The sequence below is a fragment of the Natrix helvetica genome, assembly GCF_964273705.1.
Source record: "Natrix helvetica genome assembly, chromosome: 7".
Taxonomy (NCBI): domain Eukaryota; kingdom Metazoa; phylum Chordata; class Lepidosauria; order Squamata; family Natricidae; genus Natrix; species Natrix helvetica.
The window spans coordinates 65196452-65216634 of record NC_138558.1 but is presented as its reverse complement, the minus strand read 5'-3'; the positions used below and the strand labels follow the sequence as shown (position 1 = coordinate 65216634).

At 44.5% G+C, this 20183-nt stretch overlaps 1 protein-coding gene across 7 annotated transcripts in view; it reads right to left on the bottom strand.

Annotated features, from left to right (window-relative positions):
- LNX1 (ligand of numb-protein X 1) overlaps positions 1-20183 on the bottom strand; it is a 181817-nt gene that overhangs the window by 15208 nt on the left and 146426 nt on the right. For 6 of the 7 annotated variants that reach the window (XM_081959294.1, XM_081959293.1, XM_081959292.1 and 3 more), the window contains exons 6-9: positions 18255-18626; positions 17114-17233; positions 9730-9910; positions 1224-1452 (exon numbers count right to left, since the gene is read on the bottom strand). In XM_081959294.1, coding sequence (XP_081815420.1) covers positions 1224-1452; positions 9730-9910; positions 17114-17233; positions 18255-18626 — 902 coding nt within the window. The remainder of the gene's footprint in view (positions 1-1223; positions 1453-9729; positions 9911-17113; positions 17234-18254; positions 18627-20183) is intronic. The other variant, XM_081959297.1, reaches the window with a different exon arrangement.

The following is a 20183-nucleotide window of genomic DNA, read 5'->3' as shown; positions in this document are numbered from 1 at the left end:
AAGCTTCTTGAATGAGAAGTGAAACCTCTTCAAAGAAAAAAAACAAATAAAGCCCAGTTGCCTCTTGAAAAAGCATCTTTGGGACAACCATGTCCTGGATGACTGAGAATCTCCATACACAACTGTGGCAAGGGAAGTTGTAAAATGGGGAACATTGTCCTTCACAACCGTCTCGCTTAGCGGCAGAAATGCTGGGCTCCATTATGGTGGTACATTGAGGGCTACCTGTAATGCACAATGGGTAACCTGTATAATGGCCACTGTTGGTGAACCTTTTCGGCACAGAGTGCTGAAATGGGAGCGCACGCCGGCAGGAGCGCTGGAAACCGGAAGAGCAGTTGAGCTTCCGATTTTCGGTGTGTGCATGTGAATGTAAAGACCAACTGTTGTGCATGCATAAGCAAAGACCTGCATGTGCACCAGGGAGCTGCTCTGGTGGTTTCTGACGCTCCCACGCATATGAAGACCAGCTGGCCAGCGTGCATGTGCACACCGGAACCCAAAAGAGCAACAGGCAATGGCTGGCATGCCAGGAGAGATGGCTCTGCGTGCCACTTCCGGCACATGTGCTGGGCTGCCCCAGCAGTATATAGCTAGTGTAGGAATTAAGAACCGTCTCCTTTAAGAAACTACCTCATGGGAAATGTAGGCAGAGGCTGCCTTCTGGGAGATGTAGTTCCATGACATGTGATCACATTTGTGTTTCTGATTGGCCACTGGGGCATTCTGCCTGCGTGAAAAGTTTATAGCCGGTCAGTTTAAATGCCTTTGTGAACCGGAATAGTAGGCGTTTGTATGTCCGCTCAGCATGGGAGTGAAATCATCATCTTTTTACACCACGTGATGGGACAGTTTATGGAAAGTCAGAAGTATCTTAACACTGAACTGTAAGTTTTGCTATTAAGAATGCCTGATAATAAACTTGATCTGAATGGGATTCCTAAGCGTGGAGTTAACTGCATGTCACAAGTGCAATAGGTTAGCCATCCGGGGCTAGGTCTATTGAAAAGAAAAAAGAAGGGAACAGTTCAAGATCTTCTTGCTGCCTTAAACCAGGTCAGTATGTCCTGTGTCCAGGAATACATCCATAGCTACGACAGATGCAGCATGGGGAAAGCAGAAGAGATGTCAAAGAGCCTGGAGTTAATTCAAATATCTGTGCAGTGCATTAAGCTGAGCAAGAGCCACACGAGTCTCATAAAACTTCCTTTGCTTGAACTCACCTTGGTAATTCAAGCCACATCACCCAGGAAGGAGACCACTCGCTCTGACTGGAGGGTCTCAAATTGGCATCAGGCAATAAGTCCCCGTTTTCTCCTTCCGTGGTCTCACACGCTTTCAGTTCTAGTGCTTTGAACACAACCGATGAGGAGACATTTTTCAAATGGGCTACTGCCTCTCTGCGGCTGACACCTGTCAGATCAATTCCATTCACGTTGAGCAGGATATCTCCTGTTGGACATGAAAAACAAAATAATGGGAACATTTTTAATTCAACGCTATGCTCACCACTTACGTGTCAATGACCCCCCTTTCGTGTTCTGACCCCCCTTCTTCCTTTGCCCACACAGAACACGCTCCGGAACAATACTATTTTAACAGGGTTTATTACACAGACAGACAGACAGATCCCTGGCAGTAAACCATCACGACAAGGCTCACAAACATAAGACACGAAAGCAGCTATCCAGCCTGCTACATTTTCAAGACCAAACTTCTTGCAGGATTTCTTTGTTGACTGCTGCAAAGGGCTCAGCAATGCTCAGTCAACCCTTTTATAGCCTGAAGGGGAGTCCACTTATCAGCAGCTGAGAGCTCTTACTGATGATAATTGTGCCCTCGCTCCTTGCGTCTATGGGCGCGGCGATAACGGGCGTCCATGAACTCCCTGCTGATCTCTGATTCACTGTCTCGTGACTCCTCCCCACTGCTCCAAGGCATGGCATCAGGAGCCCCCCTCCTCTGGCTCTCACCACTGCTCCATGCTTCAGGCACCTCCTGGTGGCCGACCAGACTCTCCGATCCCTGCTCAGAGTCAGAACCCTGCCCAAGATCCTCCTCATTCTCCTTAGCCGACTCATAGGGACCCTCACTCTCGGAGTCTGGTGGCAGCTGCAACGGCTCCGGGCACACAACACCTTTGCTTCCAGTTCGCAAATGTGAGCTCGCCTGCGCCACCTCCGCGCATGTGCAGGACCTTCCGTGCATGTGCAGAGCATCAAAAAAGGGACATGATGATGTCCAGGCAGGCAGGCGGGCGGAGTCTGCTACTGCCTGCAATGGTAAGTAGAACAGCCGGGGGGGGGGGGAATCCGCTGTGCCGAGCGATTTAGATTAGCTAGAAAGCAGGAAATCCAAATATTCTAGCTAATATAAATTGTGCATCACAGCTGATCGTCAGAAATACCAGTTCGCCAGAATTGGTAGCATTTTTTTTATTACTGGTTCAGGCGAACTGGTAGCATTTTTTACTACTGGTTCGGGCAAACCATTCCGAACCGGTAGCATTTCACCCGTGTCACCACTCCAAAAGGGACCAACTCGGACTGTTTATGATTGGATATGATCACTGGTCTCACATACATTTTTGATGGAGATTTATATTAATACTATATTTTTATTTGGGTTTTGTATGTACTCTCCCCTGAAATCCATTTTTAGAACAACATTGTCATCACGAAGCTTAAGGTTTTTTTAGTTACAACTATCAAAGCTATTGCAAATGTACATTCATTTAATTTCCAGATCAGAAAGTTCCAGAAATTTAGTTTTGGACATCTTTTTAACTCCAGGCCTTAATCAACCATTTATAAAAATGGAAATCAATTGTTTTGGGCAAAAGAGATGTATGTGCTGTCTGGAATTAATGACAATATATCTGTGGCCCTATGAATGTTGCAACAGAATGTGCATGTGTGCACACAGAGATGTACAGTATGTGTAAATAATGGAAAATTAAGTATTTGTGAATGTTGTTGGTTTGTCTGTTTTGGTACCTTTAAAAACATTACTATAATTTATTGTTAAGCTCATCATGACTAATTCTAGATTGCTATGTTCTTGGAAACTGCTAATCTACAAATGCCAACTAACCTGCAAAAAATTCAAATATATGAAGCTAATCTGTCAAATATGCTCACTAAAATCCTTACGTTCTCATTGACAATAATTAATAACTCTATGGTTGGCATCCTCTATCCATTAAACAAATAATTGACATGTATTAATTAATTAATTAATTAATTTACCTACTTACTTTATCATATCCTTATATAGGGTTAGGGTCCTTATATATTTAAGGGATCTAATGTTGACTAGATAATACTGTTCCGAGTAAGAATGCTAGATTGTAAGTATGAGTTAATTGGTATATAATCATGCATCCATCTTGCATTAACAGGGGTGGGCCGCTACAGATTTGCCCGGGTTCGGGAGAACCTATAGCTAACATTATGACCGATTCGGAGAACCTCCAAATCCCACCCTGGCAGGCTCCTCCCCTCCCAGGAGTCTCCATATGGCCCGTTTTGGATGCGAGGTAAGTGCAGGGCCCGTGCGGAGGCTCGGTGAGGGGGGAAAACGGGCCTCCTGGAAGTTCCAGAAGGGCAGAAACGGGCCTCTGGAGAGCCTCTGGAGCTCAAGGGAGGAAGTTTTCACTCTCCCTGAGACTAGAGAAAAGCCTCCGGAACCTGAGAAAGGCAAAAACACACGGCCCCGCCCCCTGCCATGGTGCAAGAGGCAGACTAGGCCACACCCACCATGGCCACGCCCACCCAGCAACTGAGCAGAGAATCTGTTGCTGAAATGTTTGAAGCCCATCCCTGCTTGCATATATTTAAGAGGAAAGAAAGATCAACATCTTTTAGTGGGTATTCCAATGTTTGAAATTAATCATTATTAATGATGGTTTAGTGCGCACAATCATGGATTGAAAAATTGATATGCCTATAGGTGAGGGGACCTCATATCTTGCATGTTAAAGTCGTCGTCCCCCTTTCTAAACGTGGCTAATTCATAGCACGCTATCCCAAAAATGATGTTCAAAACCAGTGTTTCTCAAACTTGGCGACTTTAAGTCCTGTGGACTTCAACTCCCAGAATCCCCCAGCCAGCATAGCTGGCTGGGGAATTCTGGGAGTTGAAGTCCACAGGACTTAAAGTCGCCAAGTTTGAGAAACACTGTTCAAAACTAACATTTGGGAGCACTGAAAACAAATTTAGACGTGGGGAGAACCCTGAAAAAAAAAGTGTCAGTTTTTTTACAGATTCTTGTGGCATCTGGAACAAATTAGGAGGTAATTTCTTCTCTGTTCTCAATTTATCTCCAGCCATTTTAGATGGCGACTCCCACTTGGGAAGAGGTAATGCTGGAACTGGATAACATGTGGAGACATCGGTGTAAAAAATTAAGCTAAAAAACTGGCGGGGAGATCAGATTTTATTTTTAATAATAGTAGAACTTAGGCACGTTCAAAATTAAATTCCATGAAGTTCAATGAAACTTGCCTCTTGGTTCAGAAGTATAAAAGTGCATCATTTGCTATTTTTTTTTTGGCTGCTATATGAGGTAAGATCAGACTGAGTGATAGTGAACGATCGTTTAGTACCAGGGGTGGGCTTCAAAAATTTCAGCAACGGGTTCTCTGTCCAGTTGCTGGGTGGGCACGGGCGTGGTGAGTGTGGCCTAGTCAGCCTCCTACACGACAGCAGGGGGGAGTTTTTGCCTTCCCCAGCCTCTGGAGGCTTTCCTTGAGCCTCTGGGTGGGCGAAAACTGCCCCCTGGGCTTCAGAGGCCCTCCGGATGCCCGTTTCCGGCCTTCCAGAACTTCCAGGAGGCTCGTTTCCCCCCCCCTCCCCAAGTCTCCACACAGGCCCTGCACTTACCTTGCATTCAAAAAGGGCCACATGGAGACTCCTGGGAGGGCAGGGGTGGGCGTGGCCAGCCACGGGTGGGATTTGGAAGTTCTCCGAACCGGCCATAACATTAGCTACGGGTTCTCCCGAACCTGGGCGAACCCATAACAGCCCACTCATGTTTAGTACCCAATTATAGCAGAATGGGGAGTTGAAGAGGGTCTCCACTGATCTAAACCAAAATTCCAATCATTATACCAAGGGTCAGCAACCTGCGGCTCTGGAGCCGCATGTGGCTCTTTCATCCCTCTGCTGTGGCTCCCTGTCGCCAGTCAGCACCACAATTTTGAGAGGAGCTTCCGGTTTGGGGCGGGGGAGTAGGGCGTGCCAGGAGGAGACTCTATGGCAAGAGGTGGGTTTTCTGGTCAGCTCCACAATTGATAAGGCTTTCGGTTAGGACAGATAGAGGAAAAAGGATGCCACGCTAGGAGGAGACTCTATGGTGGGGAAACAGGACTTCCAGTCAGTTCCAGAATTGAACGGAGGACTTCCGGTTAAGACCTTTGTGGCTCTTTGTGGCTCTTTTTTCCTATGAAAAAAGCGAAGTCAAAGCTGGGGGAAATTAGTCATTGAATGTATAATGCAGGGGTTATACATTCAATGACTAATTCCCCCCCCCTTTGACTTCACTTTTTTCATAGGAAATACCTGGAGCTTTAGGAAAATTAAAATCTTTACTGAAAACAATGCCAATGTCAGAAGTGGATGTGAATGAGTGGAGACTGGTTTTTCAGGAGCCTTGTTTCTAATAAATCAGGAAGCATCTCCACTCTCCTTGGTCCACATCTGGCTGTCATCATTATTTTTTTTGTGTGTCAAATAAGACCTTTCCTTGTGCCAGTAAGTGTAGGAGTTGGGTCATGTTGCTGAGTCTGCAGTCTTTCAAGCAATCAATGTGTTTCCTTATTAGTTCTCGCCTGAAAAGCAGGATTCTCCCAAGCCACAACTTACACGATATGAGAGAAATCTATGAATAGATGTTTTCTCAGACGAGATAATGAACAGAATTCTTTAAAATTGCCCTTTTGGCACCACCAGGGGAAACGTAGAGTGGGGTGCTGTTATAAAACTTAAGTATGTTATAAATAGTTAGCAAACTGTATTGTATTTTAAAGTAAATGTGGTCCTTCCACCCTTCAATAAGAGGATTAAAAAACTATATAGGTGGGTTTCACATAATTTTAGCACCGGTTCGCTACACACCGAAAATGTGAGTGCATGTTTGCGCCTTCTGTGCAAGCGCTTTGCTCAGGCACCTGGCTTGCATGCATGCACGCAGCTTAGAAAACATGGCTAAATAGGACAGCATAGCCCCGGGGCAAGTGGGTGGGTGCCACTACTGGTTTGTCCGAACCAGTCCAAACTGGCTGAATATGACCACTGCGTATAACTCTGCCAATTGTCTGGAGATTGCAGCTCTATGCCATATTATTATTTCATTGGTAGCATTTCAAAATATTATTTATTTATTGTGGGCTTCTTTGGGTTCTAAGAGGATTGATAACATTTTAAAAACTAAACCAGGGGTGTTCAACCTTGGCAACTTTTAAGACTTGTGGACTTCAGCTCCCAGAATTCCCCAGCCAGCTTGTGGGAATTCTGGCTGGGGAATTCTGGGTCGCTGAAGTCCACAAGTCTTAAAAGTTGCCAAGGTTGGACACCCTTGAAGTAAACTAAGCAGAAGGGAAGAAGAATGCATGTCTGTATTTAGCGCCCTTTAAATGTAGAAATCCTCCCAAAATCATAATTATTTATTCTTACTTGTACCTTTATAGGTTGATAGCCACCCAGAACCATAACAAATTAGAGGCTTAGAAATCCAATAAACAAATACACATATATCATTTTCCAAAACTTCAGTCTTAACAATGTGGGAAATACAGCAGATAGGGAAACCTATGACGATTTCCCTGATTAATCTATGAAAATATATATTCAATCTCAAGCTCATAATGACTTTGTTTAGTGTATATTGGACTTTACTGTTTTGATATGTCGAATTTTATTGCAAATCAGCTAGAGAACACAGCTATTAAGCTAGCATTGTTCTCATTATTGCAACTTATTTTCCCCTGCTTTCTCTCACCTGCATCAACAGTCAATCTTAGCAGAAATACTAAAAGATGTGTTGAAAGGCACTTGAAGTAGAGCATGTGACAATAACTCAGAGCAATGAATTAATGAGTTTATTCATTTCATTCATTCAAGAACTATAGGTGTCTCAAGGACTCCTAATCAGAAAAATGATATCCAGCCCCCAAGTTATTTTCACTCATCTATCCCAAACCTTAATGAGCATTTATTACAGCTTATATTTAATGTTCTCCCCTTGAAATCTTTAGTGGGTACATCCCATAATATCCTTGGCCCTGGAGGCTTTGTCTATGTAAATCAGGGAAGGATGATTTACCAATTTACTGATTAATAGAGTCCAACCCCCTGCCCAAGCAGGAGACCTTACACCTGTGATGGCGAACCTTTGGCACATGTGACAGAGGTGGCATGCAGCGCCCTCTCCGATGGCACACGAGCTATCACCCCAGTTCAGCTTTGCTGCACATGCCCACATGCCTCCCGCTGGCCAGCTGATCTTCAGGTCTCTGCGGTGTATGTGCAGGGGGGAAGGCATCAGAGGTGGTATTCAGCCAGTTCGTACTGCTTCAGGTGAAGCTCCTAATAAATAACTGGATTTCTTTTGAAGCTTGGCTCAAGGCTCATGATTTAATTAGGGCATCGGTTGTAACCCTGACAGTAACTGTGAGAGAGATCTAGGTGTCTGATTGGACCACTGCTTAAGTATGACACCAGTGTGCTGCAGCTGCCCAAAAAAGCCAATGCAGCCCTAGGATGCATCAATATCATGATCATGAGAAGTGATAGTATCACTTTATACTGTACTAGTGAGGCCACACTTGGAATACGGCATCTATGATGCAAAAAAAAAAAAAAAATCTGAGGCCCTAAAAATTTCCATATGTTTCAGAGTATAAGATGTACCTTTTTCCCCCTTAAAAGAGGGTAAAAATTTGGGTGCGTTTTATGCGCTGAATGTAGCCCCACCCACTGTCCCTCACCCTTTGGCCTCTGCTTCCCAGCAATTTACCTACTTGCAGCAAACAGGGAAAATGGGGCTTGCAGAGGCTGCAATGGGCTATAGCAATCCCTGAGGCCTGAAACAATTGATGATCAGGAGGCCGGTGCTTAAACTGAAAGTGAAACTTGCTCTTTGCTCCATGAGGCAAATTGCTGGGAGGCAGAAAGAGGTTTTTTTTTTCTTGTGCTAATCAGGTTGTTTGATGTTTGCTGCAAGGAGGTAAGTCAACAACTATAAATGCCTATAGAATGTTCAAATTATTAGACTTATTTTTTAAAGACTGCTTTATTATTGTTCTAGACAGCTTAACAAAATGAAGAAGCTTTTTAAAATAAATGCTTGATCTGAAGAGGCCCAGTGCTATTGTATGTTCTTTTAAATAGCAGAGAATAATGTATACTTCCAGAAAGCACATCAATTATAACAGCATCTGTACAAGTATAGTCTGAAATGTAACAATACAAACAGTGTCTATCGTATGTACTGTTTGCTGTTTGTTGCAAGGAGGCAAATTGCTGGGAGGCAGAAGCAGATTTCCCTCCCTTGTTTTCCTCCCCAAAAGCTTTTTGTGTCTTATACTTCGGAGCGTCTTATACTCTGAAAAATACGGTAACGCAAAGAAGAGCAACAAAGTAACATACCTGGAGGCTAAACCATATGACAAATAGTTAAGGGAACGAAGTATGAATGGCCTATCAAAGAGAAGGATTAGGGGCAACATGAAAGCTGTTTTCCAGCACTTGAGAGGTTGTCACAGAGAAGTGGGGGTTGACTTATTCTCCAAAACACTTAAGTGTAGGATGAGAAGTAACAGGTAGAAGATCATTAAAGAGATCCAATCTAGAACTGGGGAGAAATTTCCTGACAGTGAGAACAATCAATCAGTGGAACTGCTTGCTCCACCACTGGAGGATTTCAAGAAGACATTGGACAACCATTTGTCCAGCATGTTACAGGGCAGTGATGGCTAATCTTTTTGTCATTGCGTGCCGAAAGTGCCCGCGTGCCTGCACCCATAATGCAATGTACGTGTGACCTCCGGTGATGTCCGCCCCCTCGCGCATGGACCCCACTCCGTCCCCCCTCACCGATTTTTGGCTTCCAGGTTGATGCAGGTTTCCCAGACCCAAAATGGGGCACAGGAGAGCTGCACGTGCCCCCCGCCCCATTTTGGGCCTGGGAAGCCTCCTGCGCTGACCTGGGAGCCAAAATGTGCCATGGGGGCACTGTGCAAAGTCCAAAAATGCAATGCGAAAGCCCCCCTGCGCATGCGTCCTGCCCTCCTGTGAATGTGCACAAGCGTTGCCTGCATGTGCCCCTCCTCCCCGCATGCATGAGAGATACCTGAAGACAAGCTGGCCAGCAGGAGGCGTGTGCACATGCACGGCGGAGCTCAGCTGGGACGACGACTGGCATGCCTGCAGAGAGGGCTCTGTGTGCCACCATCACAGGTATAGGGCCCCCTGTTTGAGCAGGGGATTGGACTAGAAGACCTCCAAGGTCCCTTGCAGCCCTGTTTGAATGTTTTATGTTCCAGTGATCCAATCCAGTCTAATTTAACTTCTCAAAGATTCAACAGTACAGTAATGTCAGAAGAAGACAACATAAAAGCTGTTCCAGCTAAGCATGTTTTTAAAAGTACATAAGGAAGACTGGAAAAATAAAGTTGCTTTGAGATGGATTCCCAGCTCAAAATATGTTCTAAACCGACATGCAATCACCTGTTTTTATTCGGCCATCTCTGCTGATGACTCCACCCGGTTCAACGCTTAAGACATAAATAGGTAGGTTCCATTCTCTGTGTGAAGACAGACCTCCTGCCACCGTCATTCCCAGGGACTCTGCATTATCTTTTCGGACAATGACCACTTTTTCATGACAGGTAACTGCATGAAGGGCACTCTGCGAAGGGCAAAGAGCAAACATAAATTCAGTGACTGGACAAAGGTTAATTGGGACCAGTTTATCATTCATTCATTTTTTCCATTGTCCACCTTCTTAACTCACCTTATCCCTGCCGTATAGCTCTGCAATATGACAAACTTTCTCTCTCTCCCCTCCCTCCCTCCCATATGTATATATATGGTACATATGTGCTAGTCATTCCCGACTCTAGGGGGCGGTGCTCATCTCCATTTCAAAGCCGAAGAGCCAGCGCTGTCAGAAGGTCATGTGACCGTGATGACTAGACGCCAAAGGAGCACGGAACACTGTTACCTTCCCACCAAACGTGGTTCCTATTTTTCTACTTGCATTTTTTACAAGCTTTCAAACTGCTAGGTTGGCAGATGCTGGGACAAGTAATGGGAGCTCACTCCATTACGCGGCACAAGGGATTCGAACTGCCGAACTGCTGACCTTAAGTTTCATGAAGCTAGGATGTCTGTAACTGCCGAAATATATTGGATATCTTTCTGAAGATTCAAAATACCTTTTTGCAGGGGTAAAATCATGCAAATCTACAGTTTCAGAAATTTAGCATCTGGTAGCGAAAAGCCCAAATCCTCTTGGATTCTTACATATCCCAGACCCTGGTGGAACAAGGGTGTTTGCAAGGTGTGGTCAAAAGAATTCAAGGTGGTAGTCGCATCAACACAATCAAAGCCATGATTGCCCTGTGCGTTATGCATAAAGCACCTGCAGAGTTTTGATTGCGCTATTGTCACCGACCATCCTCGCCTTTTTCACCACACCCTGCAGATATTCCCTGTTGGAGAAGGATTCTGTGCCCTTTTTTAAAGTAAGCCAGGAAACCTTCAACTTCTGTAAGATACAGAAGGATCTGGACAGACTTGAACATTGGGCACTAACAAAATTAACTTCAGTGGTGAAAAGAGTAAGGTTCTACATTTAGGCAACAAAAACAAAATGCGCAGGTACAGTATATGTGGAACCTTGCTCAATAGTAGTAACTGTGAGAGGGATCTTGGAGTCCTAGTGGACAACCATTTAAATATGAGCCAGCAGTGTGCAGCAGCTGCCAAAAAAAGCCAACACAGTTCTAGGCTGCATAAACAGAGGGATAGAATCAAGATCACGTGAAGTGTTAATACCACTTTATAAACCTTTGGAATACTGCATTCAGTTTCGGTCGCCACTATGTAGAAAAGATGTGGAGACTGTAGAAAGAGTGCAGAGAAGAGCAACAAAGATGATTAGGGGACTGGAGACTAAAACATATGAAGATTAGTTGCAAGAACTGGGTATGTCTAGTTTAATGAAAAAAAGGACTAGGGGAGACATGATAGCAGTATTCCAATATCTCAGGGTTGCCACAAAGAAGAGGGAGTCAAGCTATTCTCCAGGGCACCTGAGGGCAGAACAAGAAGCAATGGGTGGAAACTAATCAAGGAGAGAAGCAACTTAGAACTGTGGAGAAATTTCCTCATAGAACAATGAATCAGTGGAAGAACTTGTCTCCAGGGGTTGTGAATGCTCCAGCACTGGAAGTTTTTAAGAAGATGTTGGATAACCATTTGCAGGAGGTTGGACTAGAAGACGTCCAAGGTCCCCTCTAACAGTTATTGTATTCTATCTCCTTAGCAATAAAATGATCCAGGTTGAGTTCATTTCTATTTTTGTGATTTTTCTCGCTGGCAAGTGTGTTGGTTTGAAAGGAAACGTATTTTTTTTGCAAGTCAGCGAACTTTTGAACCGAAGCATGCAAATTCTATTTCCTCTGTCTCAGTAAAATAGGCTATTCTTAAAAATGCTTCCACAAAGAAGAAGAAGATGTTGTTGATCTCTTGAAGACTGATCTGCTGTCACCAACTTCATTTTGTTAGGAAGAGGAGGAAATTACTGATTTCTCCTTAGGTCACGAGCAAAAGCTTTTAGAAGTTTCTCTTAAAAGCTACCTCGGAACAACTTCTCATTTAGATTGCAATAAATGCCAAGCAACCTTAAAGGCTCAAAAGGAATGCTGGTGAACGGGTTTCCTTCTTTCCTTTTAGATTATAAAATAACATTTATGCACGGAATGAGGGGATAGTGAGGGTAAGTGGAAGAAACTGAAATTTATTCCGTACTTAGTTTTACTACTGATAACCAAGACCTTTAGTTCCAAGAAAGTGTTCTCAGGGGTGATTTTTTTTAAAAAAATAACCAATTCCATCTAGGCTTATAGCATTACTGTGGGGGCTCCATTGATAGGGAGATCCCAATAGGTTGCCTTCGTGTTAATATTCGTTGTTTTGTAAACATTGGCAGCAATTTATTCTGGGAGGCTGATATTTGTCTTTGAACGATAGATAGATAGATAGATAGATAGATAGATAGATAGATAGATAGATAGATAGACAGACACACAGACAGACAGATGATATATAGATAGATGATAGATAGATAGACAGATGATAGAGTGATAGAGATAGATAGAGATAGATAGAGATAGATAGATAGATAGATAGATAGATGATAGATAGATAGATAGATAGATAGATAGATAGATAGACAGACAGACAGACAGACAGAGATAGATAGATAGATAAAGATATATTTGTGTTGTATTTGTGCTGATAAATAAATAAAGGGAGACTAGTATAGATCTATTTCAAGCTATTTAGCTCTCATCAGCTAGCCATACCCTTCCCAGTAAGGATATGGCTAGCTGATGAGAGCTAAATAGCTTGAAATAGATCCATACTAGTCTCCCTTTATTTATTTATCAGCACAAATACAACACAAATATAAAAAGGCAACATTAAAAATAAAAATATGGTTTTCTGCCTGGATGGTCCTCTGTAATGAGCCGAAGGACAGAAAGGGGGAGTAGTGAGCTCCCTCCCATATTTGGGCATACCAGGGGTTGTAACACACACACATACATACATACATACATACATACATACATAGGGGGGGGGGAGAGGCAGGCAGGCAGGCAGGCAGGCAGGCAGGCAGGCAGGCAGCAATAGCACTTAGACTTACATACTGCTTCACAGTGCTTTATAGCCCTCTCTAAGTGGTTTACAGAGTCAGCCTTTTGCCCCAAACAATCTGGGTCCTCATTTTACCCACCTTGGAAGGATGGAAGGCTGAGTCAATCTTGAGATCTGGTGAGATTCGATCTGCCAAACTCCTGGCAGCCGGTGATCAGCAGAATTGCTATGTATGTATGTATACATCTGTGTGTGTGAGAGAGGTGGGTTGCTGCTGGCATTACTGCCGGTTCGGTGTGTGCGCAATTTTGCGTGCACTTGCTTGCTTTGCTCGTTGCCCATAAACTTCGCAGTTGCCCATAACCAGGTCTTTGCATGCCAGAACATTAAAACAAAACAAAACCATGTTGTACTGACCGGGGAACCGGTTCGGAAGCGTGGCAGGCTTGGGTCACTGCTGGCTGAACCGGTCTGAACTGATAGGGACCCACCTCTGGTGTGTGTGTGTGTGTGTGTGTGTGTGTGTGTGTGTGTGTGTGTGCATGTGTTTGTGTGTGTATTGCATAATACAATATTTATCATACTGCAATATCTGTCTATTCATCCACCCCTCATCTATCTTGCAATGTTCCAAGACAAAGGCCTTATTGCTGAGGAACACAAAATTCCTATAGTTGACAGAATAGCTTCAGATAATTAAAACTATTGCCTCCCAGACAGCTAGATGGCTAGAGAGAAGACAGACAGAGGTAGGTAGGTAGGTAGGTAGGTAGGTAGGTAGGTAGGTAGATAGATAGATAGATAGATAGATAGATAGATAGATAGATAGATAGATATAGATAAATAGATAGATAGATAGATAGATGATAGATAGATAGATGATAGATAGATAGATGATAGATAGATAGATAGATAGATAGATAGATAGATAGATAATAGATAAGATAGATATTGCAATATGTATATGTATGTGTAGTATACACAGCCTTCCCCACTTCCAAGGTCAGCAAAATGAGGACCCAGATTGTTGTGGACAATATGCTGACTGTGTAAACTGCTTAGAGAGGGCTGTAAAGCACCTTGGAAGCAGTATATAAATTGCTATTGCTATTGTGCAGCATTCTGGATTTAAAGGGTAATGTGTGATTATAAGAGGGCAGAGTCCTATTTTAATTCCATCTTTTCCTGAGATCGCGTGCCGGCTGCAGAGGGCAGCCACCCATCCTCACAAAAAGATACAGCTGCTTTAAGATGCTCTTGACATGCTACATGCATGCCCAGGTAACCATTAGATCACATTCTGCTCTGGGAATCCCAGTTTCTGCACTTTTTACTGACAGGAATTAAGGGGGTCGAACAATTTCTTGGGAAGAACACCTGAAGACGCAAATATCAGATGATCTTATCCAGTGGTGAAATTCAATTCCCCCCCTTTTACAGGTTCTGTGAGCATGGCTTGGTGGGGAAGTCATGTGATTGAGTGGGCGTGGTCAACTTTACATCACTCACCGCAACCCACCAAGCCACGCCCACAGAACCGACAGAAAAGTTCAGCCGGCCAAGTCTTCTAGCGTTCAACCTGGCCGCTTCTCACCTCCTCGTGTTTGCTCTGTGTGTATGAGACCTAGAAGGAGGCGAGAAGCAGCCACATTGAATGCTGTGGCAGAGGGAAACCGAACTTTTCTCCGTCTCTTCACAGTGGAAGGCAGTCACCGGCCACAGTCTGTCCCTTTATGGTCCCCCCCACTCCCTCCCGGGATCGTACTTTAAAGACTGTGGCCAGCAGCCGCCTTCTGAGCAGCCTTGCTGCAATGCTGTCCCTCCTACTGCTGTCGCCTTTCTCCTGGCCAGGTCCAGCCGCGAGCGGCATCGGCAGGCAATGGGGTGCACATGCGCAGCGAACCGATTCAAATCATCCCTACTAGTTCGCCCGAACCGGTCCAAACCGGTCGAATTTTACCCCTAATGCAATGGTTCTCTTCAATCAGCATCTTGCCTTGTGCATGGTGTAGAAATGTTTGACACGGCACAATTCCCTCCAAATGAAAGTTAGTGAAATTTGGATATGCAATAATCCGAGAGCCTCCCAGCTTCCCTGATCTTTGGTGCTGGACAAGCCAATGTTTACAATTGTCCCTGGCTTCAGAGCCAGGCTCTTCCCTCATAGAGGCAGGATGTCGTGGGTTTTCATCGCCAAAAGGGACAGATGGACCACTTTACAATAACAAATGATGTTGAAGGCTGAAGCTTATTCTTGGCACTGGATAGTAGAAACTTGAAAGCAATATTGGCCCCTCATTTACATCTGTGCTCTAGAAATTTCTCAACCAAGAGTTGACTCTCAAAGTAAGAAAAAGGAGGGGGGAGGGATTGGGATAATCTAAATCAAATTATCCTACAGAGGGGAAATATTTAAGCAGGATAACAGTCTGTATAGTAACCTGGAAGGTTGTGCAATCAATTACTTTTTGCCTCTGTCACACAGGAGTAAAATCCATCTAGGTGTATAAGACAGCAGTTTGAGTTGGACACTGAAGTGTTGGAAGAGATGTCCATCTGGGTTCAGTTCGAAGTGGGGGAAAAGACACTGGAAACATGGAGGCTGCTTGGAAAGATGGTTTAATGGTGGACAGGACCACCTGGCTTGAATTCCTGAGCAGAAATAGGGGAGAGATGCTGAGAGTGCCCTGGTTTTATGCCCTATGTTGGGCTTTGAATTTGAGCTTGTGTTTTGATTGGTTGTCAGACTCCCATGGGGCCATGCAGGAGTAACTTTGTAGGTTGTCTGTGTCCCAAGCTTGGTTGACTCTTGCTGGGTGATGATGTAATAAAGGGATTTTGGGGAATTCCTCCTATGGCCTGAAGGAGGTAAATCTTTGTTATGTAGAATAGACTGGCTCAGGCCTTAATGGCCCATTGACAAAGGTGGGGTGTGGGGTAAGTTTCTGCCTCTCTTTTAAGGGAAATATTCTGCCCTTTTAATATTTCCTAAAATATCTCATTTTCCTTGGAGAGAGATGGGTGCCAACTTCCTACAGAAGTCTCTCCAAAACTCTATAAAATTGGGATAACATCTATTCCATAACAACTGTGAAATAAGCCTCTTCAAAGGAACTCACACTCAAGCAATTTTAAAAGGATAGCACAGAGATTTTGTTTTTGCAAGGGGGTAAAGAAAATAATTCACGCATGAAGAGATTCACTTAAATGATTCCAGCAGGAATCAGGAGATACAGTATGCACTGGATAGCAGAGAGATGGGTAAGAATTCTGAGGCAAGTTTAGAAACCCTTTTCAGCTTCATTCCACAATTTGCTTAAGCAGCTGTTTGATACGTTTATTTATAACGCGTTTAGGCATGAGCTGTATACAACACTTCTAGATTTGCAAATATCCATGTAACCACTAGGTGGCAGCAAAGAAACACACGAAGCCATAACCCCTTACTAACAATAATGCTCAAATAGTAATAAAATCAGAAATAAGAAAGTAAACAATGTCTTTGATCCCATCTGGGGCCATGGAGCATGTTATGCCAATTTAGAAATGTTTCTACCCCCTATTTTTAAGGCATGTCAAAAAGCTAAAACCTCCACGATATGTGGAGGTTTATTCATCTGCATTCTGCTTTGTATTTGTTTATACTATATATTCACGGGTGGGCTGCTGCAGGTTTTCACAGGTTTGGGTGATCCTCTATCTGCCCAGTTCGGCAAAGCCACAAATCCCACCCCTGGCTGGTCCTCTCAAGAGTCTCCACGCAGCCCGTTTAGGATGCCAGGTAAGTATAGAGCCCACGCGGAGGCCCCGGGAGGGTGAACAATGGGCCTCCCAGAAGTTCCATGCCCATTTCCGCCCCCCCCCCCGAGGACATTGACGGGGCGGGGCGGGGGAATGGCCAGGGGGGGGCATGTCCAGCTTGATGTCACTCATGTTGGGGGCACCTTTGGTGGCCTAAGCACTCTGTCAGTAAAAATGGGCTCCCGAGCTCCGTTTTCGGCTGTGACAGCCTCCTGCAATCCTCTGCCAGTGAAAATGGAGCTCAGAAGCGCCGCACGCAGCCCTCCCGAGCTTCATTTTCGCTAGCAGAGGAACTGTGGGCCGGGTTTCCAGGGTGGCCCCGCGGGCCAGATCTGAGCACCCCACGGGCTGGATTTGGGCCCCAGCCTTGAGTTTTGACACCCCTGATATATACCATGAGGAGGAGGAGGAGGAGTGCAGGCCTCACCTTGTCAGGAATGAAGGGCAGATGGTTACTGTGGCAATCCCAGCCAGTTTCCTGCAAGATATCCGGGGTCTGTCGCCTGGTTTGCCTGGAAATGCTGAAGTGAACCTGCTTCTTGCTAGCCTGCATATTGAGACACAGAGAGAAGCCCCCCCATAGTTAACTGGCTGCCTAACCAGATTTTCAGACACATTCACAAAATGGCTGTGCTCAAAGCAGATTGACTTTAAACCGATTTAACAAAATGCCTTCTGGATACATTATAAAGTTTTATTTGAGGGGCTGCCACAGAAAGGAAGGGGGGAGGGTTAAGCTATTTTCCAAAGCACCTGAAGACCTGATTCTAAAATGGATGGAAACTGATCAAGGAGAGATTCAACCTGGAAATAAGGAGGCATTTTCTGACAGGGAGGACAATCAACGGATGGAACAGAAGTTGCCTTCGGATGTTGGGGTAGCCTCATCACTGGAATCTTTCAAGAAGAGACTGGACCGCCATCTCTCAGAAATGGTGTAGGGTCTCCTGCTTGGGCGGGGGTTGGACTAGATGACCTACAAGGTCAGGGGTGGGATTGAAAATTTTAACAACCGGTTCTCTGCACGGTAGCTGGGCATGGCCTATTCGGTTTCCTGCACCACGGTGGCAGAGGGGCAGTTGTCACTCTCCCAAGGCTCTGGAGGTTTTCTTTGAACCTCTGGAAGGGTGAAAACATCCTCTTCTGGGCTCTGGAGGCCGGAAACGGGCTCATTTCCAGACTTTCAGTACTTCCGGTAGGCCTGTTTTTTGCCATCCCAGAGCCTCCACGAGGGCCCTGCACTTCCCTGGCAAGATGAATGGGCTGTGTGGAGACTCCTGGGAGGGGAGGGGCAGAGTGAGCAGGGTCAGCCATTTCTTGTAACTACCAGTTCGGCGAACCAGATTAAAATTAACATCTGGTTCCCCCGAACCGGTCCAAACTGACTGAATCCCACCCCTGTACAAGGTCCTTTCCAACTCCGTTAATCTGTTGAAGTTCTGGCAACAATAAAAACAGGGCAGATTTCCCCCGTTTTCTCTGCAGGCACGGTGGTTTACATCCTTTGTCTGAAACAAACGTTAACCCCATTTTTTCCGAGCTGTTCTGAGGAAGCTCTTTCAACCTACTTGTATTAATTGGGCTGCACTTTCTGGACTTCCGTGCTGCAAGTCGTGCCCGTTAATGGCTAAAACCTTATCGTCCTTTCGAATTTCCCCGTCACGGGCAGCCAGGCCTCCTTCGAGCAGGTTGAACACAAAGACCCCATCTTCGTTGGCCTTACGGATCAACTTGATGCCCAGCTGTTGCTCTGGGTTGCTTTTGTTCAGAATAATGTGCAAATTCTCATCCCTGTGGCAAGGAACATCAGGGAAAAGTCCGGGATTCCCACATTGGTATTTTTGCTCTCTGAGCACAGTGAGACGGAGAACTTGACAAGGTTGTGTCAGGACGAACAAGGCATAACTGTGAGGGACGTTTCTGATATCTATGCCGTTGACCTGGAAGACAGAACTGTGCGTCAGTCATATCTAACCGAGGCTGATCAACACCCAACCATGCTGTCTACTTGGATGACTTCTTCTTCTTCTTTTAAATATATGTTTTATTGATGCATTTTTAAAATAAACATAAAACGTTCCAGATCTATCTGAACAGCGTGTTGTCTGGGTACAGTTGGTTTTAAGTAAGAGTACAGAAATAATCATAATAGTAACCATAAGAAACATACTAATATTAATCACAAAGTAATAATACAATTAGTTTAGCCTTCTTGCAAAATTTTCAATACATTTTTTAAAATTATCTGTTTAATCCAGGGGTGTCCAAACTTGGCAACTTTAAGACTTGTGGACTTCAACTCTGGGGAATTCTGGGAGTTGAAGTCCACAAGTCTTAAAGTTGCCAAGTTTGGACACCCCTGGTTTAATCTTTATAGTTTCTAACCTCTGTTTTTGTTAGATAGCCATTGGTAAAACAAATCCCATGTTAAAGAATATTCTGTTTCTTCCTTTCCTTTAAATGTTAATCCATTCCTTTTGGAGGAGTTCTTGTGGCAGTGATAGCTTCCACCACTTTAGGGGTGGGATTGAAAAATTTTAGCAACCAGTTCTCTGCCTGGTTGCTGGTTGGGCGTGGCCATGGTGGGTGTGGCCTACTCCACCTCCTGCACCACGGAGCTTTTGCCCTCCCAGGCTCTGGAGGCTTTCCTCAAGGCCCTCCATGGGGCATTTTCGGACTTCCAGAACTTTCAAGAGGTTCATTTTTCGTCCTCCCACAGCCTCCGCGCAGGCCCTGCACTTACAAACGGGCTGCATGGAGACTCTTGGGAGGGGCGGAGTAGGGTTGGCGGGGCCAGCCAGTCCTTTCAACTACCGGTTCAGTGAATCAGTTGTAAAATTAGCATTCGGTTCGCCCAAGCCGGTCTGAACCAGCTGAATCCCACCCTGGCAACTTCTCTTGAATGTCCCTCCTTCCCAAGTTTTTTCCTTTCTTGCTGATGTGGAAGTCTGTTATTTTATTTTATTTTATTTCTTTACTCACCAAAAGAAAATGACAAATTCAAAGGAGAAAAATATTACTATTTTTAACTATTAGGGCAAGTATTAAAATGTGACAGAGGCGACAGGCATGTTAGTGCAGTTATGCATGCCTCCTCAGGGACCACTTAAAGTCCACAGAGGTTAAGTTAGAATAGAATAGAATAGAATATTTATTTCTAAGCCGCACCCTCTCCCGAAGGACTCGGGGCGGCGTACAATCAAACAAATAAAATACAAAGTACAATACAATACAATACAAATCTGGACAGGACATACATATAACAAGGACGTATATAAGACGTATACAAGGAGGAGGTAGGCTGATAGCTAAAAAACAATTAAACAATTAACAATTAAAACAATTAAAAAGTCACAATATTTAAAAACCCCAATAAATAAATTCAATTGAATTACATTAATAAAAAACCCGTCAGGAGCGATATAGTTAGATCATGGTTGAGCCAGGCCAGCTACTTGGAATAGGTGGGTCTTGAGCTTAACTCTGAAGGAACGGAG